At 49.6% G+C, this 12,376-nt stretch overlaps 2 protein-coding genes and 1 long non-coding RNA gene across 6 annotated transcripts in view; 1 reads left to right on the top strand and 2 right to left on the bottom strand.

Annotated features, from left to right (window-relative positions):
- Positions 1-12,376, bottom strand: part of EHMT1 (euchromatic histone lysine methyltransferase 1) — a 430,700-nt gene that overhangs the window by 328,814 nt on the left and 89,510 nt on the right. The window lies entirely within an intron of this gene.
- Positions 1-12,376, bottom strand: part of ARRDC1 (arrestin domain containing 1) — a 13,304-nt gene continuing 928 nt past the window's right edge. Inside the window, exons 2-8 of one of the 4 annotated variants that reach the window (XM_069072692.1) lie at positions 6,622-6,732; positions 4,045-4,095; positions 3,500-3,654; positions 3,106-3,288; positions 2,438-2,614; positions 1,438-1,882; positions 1-1,323 (exon numbers count right to left, since the gene is read on the bottom strand). In XM_069072692.1, the coding sequence (XP_068928793.1) occupies positions 1,256-1,323; positions 1,438-1,882; positions 2,438-2,614; positions 3,106-3,288; positions 3,500-3,654; positions 4,045-4,095; positions 6,622-6,732 (1,190 nt within the window). In that variant the 3' untranslated portion in view covers positions 1-1,255. Of the gene's footprint in view, positions 1,324-1,437; positions 1,883-2,437; positions 2,615-3,105; positions 3,289-3,484; positions 3,655-4,044; positions 4,096-6,621; positions 6,733-12,376 lie in introns of all 4 variants that reach the window. The other 3 variants (XM_069072694.1, XM_069072691.1, XM_069072693.1) reach the window with 3 other exon arrangements.
- LOC138149552 (uncharacterized) overlaps positions 12,223-12,376 on the top strand; it is a 16,842-nt gene continuing 16,688 nt past the window's right edge. The window contains exon 1 of the long non-coding RNA XR_011165352.1: positions 12,223-12,348. This is a non-coding gene — a long non-coding RNA (uncharacterized lncRNA). The remainder of the gene's footprint in view (positions 12,349-12,376) is intronic.

Below are 12,376 nucleotides of genomic sequence, written 5' to 3' on the forward strand. Positions count from 1 at the left end.
TACTGAACGTTACAAAACAAAAACTTTATTTACATGTAGATTTTCATGCCTCTTGAGGCTGGGAAGGAGTGGGGGGGAGAGAGAGGCATATTTAGCAATAAATACCTGAAGAAACTGGGGGGGGGGGGCAGATAACACTGCTCCTTAGAAAAACAAGAAGTGACAGGACTCCCTATGACTCCTAAAGCCTCCCTCAGCTTGAGACCAGGTCTGTCCCATGAGCCAATCGAAGCAAGCTCTCTCAGTATAGCACACATGCTTTAAAAAGAGTCATTGGCCAGACTGGGACCAAGACTCACCAACCCTGATGCTGACAGAAGAAAGACAAAGTCTAGGGGTTCCTGGCTAGCTTGGGAGGGGTGGGGAGAGGCAGAGAACGGGTCACCAAGGTGCTGCTCACTCTCCCAGACATCCAAGAGGCCTAGACACAACTAGGAAACATACCAAGGTGGATGCAGAACCATCCATACCATAACGTGCCCTAGGACAGGTTGCCTAAGGGGACCCAACGTCCAGGAGAGAGAAAGTGAAGAGTACCAGGGTGCATATTAGTTGAGCGGAGGGAGGTTACAGGTTGCGGTCCAGTGGAAGTCAAGGAGAGCAGTAGAGACCCAGCCCAGCTATCTCCACTCTGCCCACAGTCCCACCTGGGGACAGGAAGTTAGAGCCAGCCACTGAGGTCCCCTGCACCAGGTCTGGCTGTACAGGGAATGGAGCCTGGCCATAGGAGAATGTCAGGAGAGCTCATCATGCTATCCAAGGAAGCCAGGGCTACAGCAATGAGATAAACAATGCTCACCCAGCATGAGCCAGAGGGAGAAAGGCACAAGAGGGAGAGCCAGTGAAAGTTTTCCCAGAGTGACTGATTGGGTCCTGGAATAAGGGAAGACCCTGCCCTTGGACAAAACAATCAGTCTTCCCTGCATTAGGGCTAGGTTGGATGTCAGCCCTTCCGGGGCCCTATAGCCTCTATGGGAAATGGGGATACACAGTATGACTGGAGCCCCACGGCCTCTCCCCCAGGGCCACAGAATACACAGCCCAACCTGACAGGCAGAGAGGCTAAGGTTTAAGGCATGGGGGGTGTCTCTCCAAGGAGATACAAAGTCAGAGGTCAGATGGCCCTGGGGTTTGGGCCTTCTCCTTCCCTCAGTGCCAAAGGTTCAGACAGCAGCATCTCCTCTTCACAGCACTGGAAACTTGGCCTGAGGCAAGGGCTGCAGGAGACCACTAGCTGGGCTGAGGAGTCCACAGGTCAGTTCCCATTGCTCAAGCCTGAGCTGGCACTGCTGCAGCTCTGTTCATAGGAAGGGGGTGCCTCTGCTCCAGAAAGAGATGGAAGGTGGTAAGGATCATGCACAGGAATCTCCTTCCCCACTGCTAAGACCAAGGGCCCCAAATTGAGTCCCTGGCCACACCCAGACTTGGTCCACTCACCATAAGGATAGCCCCATGAGCTATACTCCGGTGGCAAGATCAGGTCACTGGCTGTAGGCATAGGCACCACAGGGCCTTCAGCGAAGTAGGGAACAGTGGCACCAGTGGACAGACAAAGGGGAGGCCGGGTGGGGGCAGGAGAATCATCGTCAGGGCCAGGCTCAGCCTCAGGCCTGGTCTCAGGAAAGCTCAGGCCAGGTGTATAGCTGAAGGGCCGAGTTGACTGTTGCTGCTGCTGTGAATGGCTCTTTGTAGGGAGGGAGACACTGACCATAGGACAAGGCCCACAGGCTGCCATGTCCAAGTCCTCAGGAGGTGCAGTAGGCACCAGGGGGGGTGGGAGCCCAGACAAAGACAGGCCAGGACTCAATGGAGGGCAATTCACTGCAATGTTGCCAATGAAAAGAGGCAGATTCACTGTTGCTTCAGGTGCCTTCAGTGAGACCTGGGGGTACAGGACAGGGTATGGTATGAGGGGAAGATTCTCAGACACCTGGATAGCCAGGGTCCTGAGCCCCAAGGCTGAAAGGAACAGTCCTCCCAAGTCTTCTCTGGGAGTGGTAAGACAGAGCCACCCACCCATTTCTTGACCTATACATGAACTGAGGAATTAAAGGCAGTGCTAAAACCTTGCCCTCCTAAGCCACCACTGCTAAAGTACTCCCACAGTCCCAGCCCTAGCCCCTACAGGTCAGGGAGGGACCCAGAAATTAAAACAGCCCATCATGGATACCACAGACACTCCTCTCCCAGGATCAGGGTTCCATCTAGGACCAAATCCCTTTGGGCCCTCCCTCAGCTAAGGCAGGGATAAGAATTGGGGACTGATAGGACGCAGCCTCCCAAAAAGACAAGAGGAATCTGAAAAGATGAAGGGACCAGGGCTACTTCATGGGAGGAAGTGGGAAGAGAAAACTTTAGGAAAAGGGGACCCCCAAAGAGACAGGGACCCTTAAGAAAGAGGGATTCCCAGGGTTTTCTGGGGATCAGGGTCCCATACCTGGATGAAGTAGTCTATGTGGATGAGGCTGCAGCCAGGGAGCACTGACTGAGGCAAGGCTGGCACCAAGATCTGCTCCCGCCACTCAGCCCGCTTCCAGGCCTTCACCCCTGAGCCTTCAACCTCTGCAATTGTCCGAAGATCATAGATCCAGCGCTTGGCCTTGTAGGATACTTTCTGGGAGACAGGGGAGAATAGAAATGAAGATTCACAGGAACTGTTATGGTTGGGCAAAGGTGAAGGCCTCAACCGTGTCTCCTATGTCTCTTGTTTGAAATAGGCATGAACGTAGGGCGGCTAGGTGGCACAGTGAATAGAGCACAGGCCCTGGAGTCAGGAGGATCTGAGTTCAAATCTAGCCTCAGACACTTCACATGTGACCTTGGGCAAGTCACTTAACCCCAATTGCCCCCCCAAAAAGTAAAAAAAAAAAAAAGAAATGGACATGAATGTCTCCCCCTCGTGGAACTCCCTGGAAGTGGAGCTATCACCAAGGAGTATCCCAATGCACCCCACTATCTGGGGCTGCTCTTGTCTAAGACCTCTAGGTACAGGGTTTATAGGGCTGGAGGGATGGGCATGGAAAGAATCAAGACCTTGGGATCAAGGAGCTGGTAGGGAAGGAGAAATAGGGTCTGTGGGATTGGTCATGCCTGCCAGCTACTCACCTGGAGGAGGCTGGCCACCACAGGCCCCGTGTCCTTGCCAGACTGGTTCTCAATATCTGCCCGGAGCTGAACCACCTGACCCACAACGTAGCCCCTGAGGTCAGTGCTTGCAGTAAGGATGACACTCCCACTCTTCACCAACTTGTAAGAGAACTTCTTGGTAGTTGTGGCCTCATTGGGTTGCTGTTTCATGCACGTAAGGCTGAGATTATGCCAAGGACAACGAGGTCTGGGAATAGTCTGACTGACCACAGGCTCTCAGATCCCTTAGTCCAAGCCAATCCCCAGGGATAGCCCTTGACTCCCTGACCACACCGTACCCCAGCCCCAGTCCTGGTCACTAACCCATTATAGCCCCAAAAGCCCTTCTGCTTCCCACCTCCCATGGCCACACCTCGATGTCTGGAAGGCTGTTGAGGTTCAAGGGACTGAGGATGTAGAAGATACGGCTGCATTTGTGGTCCTTGGAGAAGCGAGGGGTGTCAATCACAGCCCGCAACTGGTGTACAATCTTTCCAAAGGGCCCCTCGAAGGATGTGGGTGCTGTGGCTGGAGCAGAGAATGGAGCATGAGGAAATAATAAGCCCAGGGTAGATCAGAGTATCTTGTGGGGTGGGGCAGGCCAGAGCTGGGCAGTGCATGAAGACAAGCTCCACTATACTGGGGGGCCACAGAGGACATGGAGGGGACATTTTGGGTCACATGATCAAATTGAAATACTCCTCTTCTACCCAACTCCTCCCCTCCAAATGACCCCTCTAGGTTCTCCTGCCAAAGACCTTCTCACATGTATCTGTGTAAGTATACATGTGAACATTCATGTACTCTGGACATGTCTAGAGGGTTCTCTTGACCAGACACAGAAGAATGGTCAGATGGACAAGGTTACCCCCCTCCCCCCAGAAAAGAGACAGGGATGAGGTCAGCCCTGGCTCTTACTTGGCAACAGGAACTGGAAGGGGAAGGCATGTTCTCCAGGAGACAAGGTTCCTGCAGAAGCAAAGCAGTTGGTGAGAAGGGAGGACTAGTCATGGGACCCCAGAAACGAGGGCTGATTGCCAAGGAGGAACCTATGTCCCCTCTCTGAGATCAGTTAGTGGTGAACACCAAACACACTGGGGCCAGCAGAAGCAGCTACTGTTCCCGGTTTTTCTCCTGCCACATCTGAGATGAGGAGCCCATAGCTAAGATTGTGTTCAGATTCACTGAAACCTGGCCTGAGAATGCCCCCCCCTTATGATTTGGTGTGGACCTCTGGGGAGGTACTGGTATAGAAACACCTCCCCTCTACTGAGGCAGCAGAACAGCTAGTCATCTGTAACAGCCTTAGAAGATTCCCAGGAACATGAGAAGATAAGGATTTGCCCTTGGTTACACAGCTAATCTGTCTCAGAGGCTGGGCTTGAATCCAGTGCCCAATGGACTCTAATGCTGGTTCCCTCATCACTATATTATGCTATTTCACACTCACATGGGAACAATTGTACAAAGATGTTCCTCTGGAAGCCCTGCTCTTGATGCGTAAGAAGAGGCTCTCCTACAATGGGGAACAGGCACATTTCTGTCGGAGCCAAAGGGCAATGCATGGCATCCTCATTCCCAATAAAAGGATGAATCTGGTTTTCTCCCAGATGGTGGATGAAGGGAGCAAGGCCCAGGGGCAGGTAGGTGGCATAGTAAATAGAGCATCGGCCCTAGAGTCAGGAGGACTTGAGTTCAAATCTGGCTTCAGACACTTGACACACTTACTAGCTGTGTGACTCTGGGCAAGTCATTTAACCCCAACTGCCTTGCCTTTCCCCCTCCATTAAAAAAAATTTTTAGGGGCAGCTAGATGGCGCAGTTAGTAAAGCACTGGAGTCAGGAGGACCGGAGTTCGAGTTCGGTTCCAGCCTCAGACGGTTCCAGCCTCAGACGCTTAACACCCACACACACACACACACAAAATTAGCCGTGTAACCTTGGGCAAGTTACTTAACCCCAATTGTCCTCCAAAAAAAAAAAAGGCAAAAAAATTTTTTTTATAAAGGGAGCAAGGCCCTCATCTGGAAACCAGGAGACCTGGGATGCAAACCTAAGTTACCATGTGACTTTGGGCAAATTCCAGAATCATAAATTTCAAAGTACATCAAATCCAACCAGTACCTTAGCAGGAATTCCCTCTATAATATGCCTGAGACACAGTTTTCCAGGCTCCACTTGAAGACCAGTGATGGGGAACTCATTTCATGAAACAGCTCTAATCAATATTAAGTTTTTTTCTTATGTCAAGCTGAATTTTGGCCCTACAAATTGCTCTGAGATATGACATCTGGGGCCAAACAAAACAAGCTGATAATCTCTTCTTTGTGATAGCCCTTCAGAATACCTGAAGACAGTTATATCTCCCAGAAGTTATCATTCTTAACTCCTAAATACTAAATACTAATTTTACTAAATTTTACTAAAATTGTAAACCCATAACAACTTCAGATCTTTCCCATATAAACTATGGTCAAACTACTCCTTCTCAATCTTATACTTGGGCAATTGATTTTAACCCAAACATAGGATTTTTTTTTTGCCCAGGATCACATAGCTGGTAAGTATCTGAGGCTGGAATTGAAACTGGGTCCTCTTGACTCCAGGGTCAATGCTTTATCCCCAGCTGCCCCATTCACTATAACATCTTAGTATATTTGGCCCATTATTCTACTTTGTCCTCCTCATATTAACAGCTTCCCTTCTCTGGACCTCAGTTACTCCATGTGACATTCTTCCTCTTCCCAACATTCCTGGAAGGAAGTACTAGAATGATCACCATTTCACAGAGGGCTACTCAGAGACCAAGCAACCAAGAGAAGGAGAGATTGTTTATTCACCCACCTGGAATTTTCACTGCCAAAATCAGGACACTGACCCAGAGGCAGTCTCTGCTCAGACCTACAATAGCCTGAAGGTCAGGGTCCAGTTGAGCTAAAGTCTGAATGAGAACAACTCCTTCCATTGCTCAGAGGAACTTTATGTTGGAAAGAAAATGGACCAAGAATTCAAAGAAGGAGGGCGATCTGAGAGCCAAATCCCAAGTAAGCACAAGATGGATCACAAAACCCTTTAGGAGTCAAGGAACTATGACTAAATCCTCTGGAAAATATGAGGTCATTCATGCCTACAATTGAAATATATAGGGCCTGTAGGACAGGCCTAGGAAAGGGCATGGCCTCCCATGCCCTGGGTCATTCAACTAGGGACATCTGGGGTAGAAAAGCCAGAGCCCTTCCACAGCCCAATTCCACCCATCTCTAGCCCCTTCACCTTTGGGCTCCTTTTCCTTCTCAGCCTATCAACCACAGGACTTCCTACCCCTCCTGTCAGACACTTCCTCCTCACACATTAGTCCCCAAGGCTCCAGCCTCTCCACATCTGAGGTCAGGAATCCAGAACTCCAACTTGCTGGCCTTACCCTCCATTTACCCCCATAGCATCCCTCTATCCCAAGGACTCCTGGGCTAATTCTTTAGATAGGCCCCTGCTTACCTTTGTCAGCCAGGGACAATGTGCTGTTGAAGTATGCTTCTTCCACTGTCCAAGAAGTATCATTGGCCTTGCTGGACACTCCGCAGGACCCTGTGCAGGTCACCCTGATGGCTAAAATACCACCATACTCATGAGCTGATCAAGGGAACTTCCATACCTACCAAAAAACTCCACAACATCTCTAGGCTCTTCCTAAAAAGCAAACACTTAGTGTTCGAGAGACTGTTTGGAATCCTGGGGCAGGATAAACCAAGAATCTCACCAACAGGGTTGCCCCCTCATTCTAAGTTCACCTTGTTTCACCACTTTCCTGGCCATGCTCCTCTCCAAAGAAGTCCCCTCAAGGGCAAGGCCCTGGTCACCTCTAGCCCTGGCTAGAGACAGCCAGGAACCAGCATACATCCAGGAGGGAAAAGGCAGGTTAGAGTCAGCTTGCCCTTAGCCTTGAAAGATTGAGGCTTCCATAGACAGGTGGTCCCTTGTCCCATTGCATCCCATGCCTAGGGTGAGCAGTAAGCCAGAAAATTCCCCTTCAGAGTACCTCCTGATGATGCCTGACTTTCATTAGTGAAACAGGGATAGCCCTTAAAGCTGGGATTCTTAACTTTATTCATGGCCTCCTTTATTATTCTAGTGTAGACTATGGGGAATGCTTCTCAGAATGTTTGTTACCTATATTCAAAATTGGAGGAAAAGCTAAATTTCAGTTAGGGTTTAGTGAAAATAAACATGTAACTTTTTTCCCCATACAAATTTATGGACCCCATGAGATCTATCAATGAAACCTGCATTAAGAATTTCTTCCTGGAGAGGTTAGGTAGGGCAGTGAATAGAGCACCGGCCCTAGAGTCAGGAGGAGGACCCGACCTCAGTTCAAATCCGACCTCAGACATTGATCACACTTACTAGCCTTGTGACCTTGGGCAAATCACTTAACCCCAATTGCCCTGCCTTCCCCCTCCAAAAAAAAAAAAAGCAAAAAATAAATAAATAAAAGAATTTCTGCCTTAGAAAATTAGGGGCTGAAGAAGTTTCAAGGGCTCATAAAGTCTTTTTCACAAACGTCTCTATTACTGGGGGTGAAGAGACACATCTTGGCTGGGAGGAGTAAGGGTTAAAGCCCATGTTCTGAGACACATTTCCGTGGTACTTAGCTCTGCCATTCTTGTGACCTCCACCGACTAATGAGTTTTCTCAGGGGCCAAAATAAGAGCAAGACCAGTTAGCTAGGCACAGGTTGAGGCTAGGCACAGGTTGAGGGTAGGGGAAGATCAAGATGAAGAACTAGAACTACTTCCTTCTTCCCTGTCCAGCCCCAAAGATGCCTGCTTCCCCAGATATCTTCCCATTTTCAACCATCTCAGCTCCTCACTGGCCCTTTCTGTCTCTTAGATTCCTGAGAAAATTCTAAAGTACAATTGCCCCTGCTCCCCTGCCAAGGTCCTAGAGTAGCCAGTGTTGTTACTCTCCCATTCCCATAGTCAAGCCCCTTCCCCTGAGCTTCTCAAATGCCTCTTAAAGAAGACAGACTACTGTTAGGGTTGGAACCTTCTCCTCACATCAGATAACAGGGAAGTAGGGTAAGAAGAATAGAGAGGGCTCCTAATCTGTCTTCCTTTGGGCTTAGAAGAAACTAGACGCTGAGCTTAGGAGACAGACCAACCTTCATAGCCCCTACTCAGAGAATGACAGGAACAAGGAAGATGCTTGTTCTCCTCATCCCACCCCCACCCCCCCTCCTATTTACAAATGAGGGGACTGAGACCTACACAAACTAAGTGACTCAACAAAAATATATAGATTTTACACCCAGAGTTATACACTTTGTCACCAGGCCCTTCCCAAGCAAGGGAAACCTCTTTTTTACTGCTTCCTACAAGCCACAGGGAAAGACTTCAGAAATTTTGACCTTTTCTTGGCTATAACCTACCCACCTTGACCCCACTCTGGCCCCTAGGAAGCCCAAGGCTGAAGGAGAGCTGGCCAGAACCCAAAGCAAAGCTGAGCAAAGCTGAACTTCAGAAACAGGGAAAAGCCTTTAGGCCTTATCACCCAAACTCAGCCCAGGGCCTCCCTCACAGATCTTACAAACCAGCCCACAGGGAGGGGGCAGGCATACTCCCTCAAAGAGGGGAGCCTGAGTCCTCTCACTGCAAGAATGTGGTCTGACCTGTCTGAGCAGACACAGGACCAGGGAGAAGCAGTAGGGGGTATTGGGGAGGGAGGCAGCAAAGTGAGAATAAGACATATCCCTCTTCTTCCATTCTACTCACACCCCTCCCCCCCTGCAAAAAAAAAACTGTCTTGGGAAGAGTCTGGGTTGAGTCTATACAGGGCAGAATTCCCAGGTGCCCCCAGCCCAAGGTCTTTGGTACTGAGGTAGCTCCTACCTAATTCCCTGCCCCACCCCAGAGTTCCCAGGAGGAAGGCCTCAAGAGGAAGGGGTGCTCTGACAGGTAGCAGAAATTTATACCCTACACACCCAGTCATACACATACCAGGAAGTATGCTATTTAAAGGAGCCAGCTTTGAGTCCCTTTGTTTACCAGGTGTCCCAGCAGATTTCCCCCTCCCCCTCCAACATTTACATAAAGCACCCTCCACTACCTCCAGAGTCAATCTCCTGTGCTTTCTCCCCAGTTTCCCATCCAAGGGCTTCCTACTATCCCAAAGGTTGCAGCCCTGGTTGTATAAGTCCTTGTACAAGGACTTGTGTCCCTTCCTGTCCCAGTCAGTCCAAGATTTGGGCTCACTAAATCCCAGGCTTGATGCCTGGCTCTCATCTACCTTCTCTCAGGTTTTAGGAAACCTAGAAATACCTAGTCAGCTTGGCCCCAGGCTCGGCCTCCCTCAGGCTCCAGTTCTGTGGCCTATAAATATTTCAGAAGCCTGTTCAGTCCTCTTCCTAACTGGGGATGGTAGAAGGCCAGGGCCCAAGAATATCCAGCTATAGGCCAATGGAAAGCATGCTGTCCACCCCCAATGGCCTATCATTTCTGACCAGAGTCTAAGTCTCTTTCTCCCCTGCCAAAGCAAACAAGAGTTGAAGGGCTCACGTCTGTGTCTGAGTTCAGGGATGCCCCTGAACCAGCTCTCCCTCCTCACCCACCCACCACACCCTCCTTGCCTACCTCCTTAGATCCATGGTCCAATTAGTTTTCTGGTGGAGATCTAACTTAACTCAGTCAGTATTTCAGAACAAGCCTCTACTCACACATGGTACCGACCAGGCCAAGGAGCTAGTCAGGCTTTGGTTTCCTGACCCTACAAAGGGAGCTTTCTTTGCTGTTACCAGGGCAGGTTTCTGATCCCAGTCACTATGGTCCCAGTGTATGCCTAGGTTCCAGGCAGAGTCAGGGAGCCCAGCTCCAACCAGGGCCACAGGAGTGGGGGAGGGGGTTGAGGGACCAGGTGGCCCAGCTGAGGCAGGGCCAGGCAAGTGAGAACCCGCACACAGAGATTGAGCTCTGCCCCAAGAAGCTCCCTTTCAACCTGAGGCCCTATCTTAAACCAACCAATCTTTCCTGCTGGATTCACAGAAAGACAGAGATACCACAGCCTGATCGGGACACATTTCCTGGGGGTAGGAGCTCATTTTCCTTCCTTATCATCTTGATTCTTCTGGTCTACAAAAGATGAAAGAAAAGGACTAAACCCCAGTCAAAACTGGGAGTACCTAGGATACCTCCTTTCTCCTACCCCACCAAGGTGGCCATAATGATGATTCTTCCTCTTATGGAAGGAGGGGGTCATATCCCACAACCCTGGGGATCCAGGGGTGCCCTAAGAAAGGCAGAATTAAGGTAGAGAGGGCAGGAAGATTCTCAACATCTCAGCCACTAAGTAGCTTCTTTATGAGTCTAAGAATCCTATTTGTAAAAAGAAGAAACAGATAGGGGAGACAGCTATTAAGATACAATGGACTTCTGGACCGTACAGATCTTTCTCCAACTGCTTTTTCTTGGTTTCATTCTATCTTCTCATTTTTCCCTGTATCTATCACCCAGGGCTCTGTCCTTGGTCCTTTGGTCTATATAAAGTCTTGAGGGCACAGGGGGAAGAGCCTTGAATCTGCAGTCACAGAACTGACATTTTAATTCCAGTTTGGCTACTTTCTGCTTATGTGGTGTCAAGCAAATCACTGGACCTTTTCTGGCACTCAGTTTTCTCATCTTTAAAATAAAGGGTGAATAAGAGCACCAGCCCTGGAGTCAGGAGGGCCTGAGTTAAAATCTGGCTTCAGACACTTAACACAAAAACTAGCCCTGTGACCTTGAGCAAGTCACTTGACCCCAATAGCCCTCCAAAAAAAAAAGGCAAAAATAAATAAATAAAGGTACTGAGGCTGGATTTGTTCAATGTCCCTCCCAGATCTAAATCTACCTTCACAGGATGTAGTGCCATTAACTTGCTGTTTGCTCTTAAGAAAATCACTTGACTTCTCTAAAATCTAAGGTCCCTTCCAATTCTATTCTATCCCCCAGGACCTAAAATCCATGAGGCTGAGCCCTTCTGCTCCCCTCCCCCACTCCTCCTAATGAACCTACTCAGGTCACCAGAGTCCCCTTCAGTAACTTGTTGTACCAGATCTAACCTCAGCTTGTTGGTCAGTTTTATACTGCCTTATACTGAAGGGAACTGTTGGCATAGTGGACAGAGCACCAGACCTGGATTTAGAAAGACCTGCGTTCAAATCCAACTTCTGACACTTAGTAGTTGTGTGAGCCTTAACTTCTGTTTGCCTCAGTTTCCTCAACTGTAAAATGAAGATAATAGCACCTACTTCTAAGGTGGTTGTAAAAATCAAACGAGATATTTGTAAAAAGCGCTTAGTACAGTGCCTGCTACATAGTAAGCTCCCTTCCTTTCCTCATCTGCACCACAGCACAGATCACCTGCTGTCCCAGCCAAGGTACAGTCTCAAGACTGTTGGGTTCATAGCGCTGGCTGGCCTGATGCCCAGGGCAATCTCTCCCTCCTTCTGAGAGGTAAACAAATGTTTGCTTCTTACACCCTTTGGGGCTGAGAAAACTTTGTTCTTTACTTTATCTCTCCCGTAACTTACCTCAGCAGGTAAGGTATTAACTTATCAGTTCCTGCTCAGGGGCAGTCCAGTCACCCAGAACCAGGCCTCCCTCACAAAGCCTGAAACCTGCTTCAGAAAACCCAGTGGCCCAGCAGCTTCCCCAGGGATAGCCCCACCCTCCGAGCAGGACTGTGGTAACCATGGAGACTATACAGCTGGCCAGCTGATTGGGGGAAGGAGAACTAGGCAAGGCCAGAATTTGTAGGCGCCCAATGGTCTGGGGAGAGAGGGAAATGACCTGGCACCAGGGCCCGGGCCCTCATTGGGTATGGAAAATCCAAGCCCAGCCCAGTCCTAGGCTTGAGGGCCCTAGCTCAGGAAGGGTGACTCCTGAGAAAGGGAAGCCAGGAAAAGCGCAGCCAGGACCTTCAGTAGGTACCTGGACCCCAACCCAGCCGGCTCTAGTGACCCTGGCTTTTGATAGACATCTCAGGTGATAGGCAAATGAGGAAGTGAGAACTACATCCCAACCTCTGTTCTGGGCTCCTGATCAGGAAAGGTTCAGAGGGAGAAGGGGATCCGGGTTTCGACTGGGAGGCTTTACAGGTGACTCAGGAGAGCTGGTCCTGGGGGAGAGGGAGAAGCCCTCTCTCACCCAAGCATCCAAAGAGAAGGGAGGACGACCGAGTTTCCTCGCTGAGGTACAGACACATAGACATACAGTCTCTC

The sequence above is a fragment of the Petaurus breviceps genome, unplaced genomic scaffold (assembly GCF_028583685.1).
Source record: "Petaurus breviceps papuanus isolate PSGF00001 unplaced genomic scaffold, PetGlider_PUasm1.0 90847, whole genome shotgun sequence".
NCBI classification, from domain to species: Eukaryota; Metazoa; Chordata; class Mammalia; order Diprotodontia; family Petauridae; genus Petaurus; species Petaurus breviceps.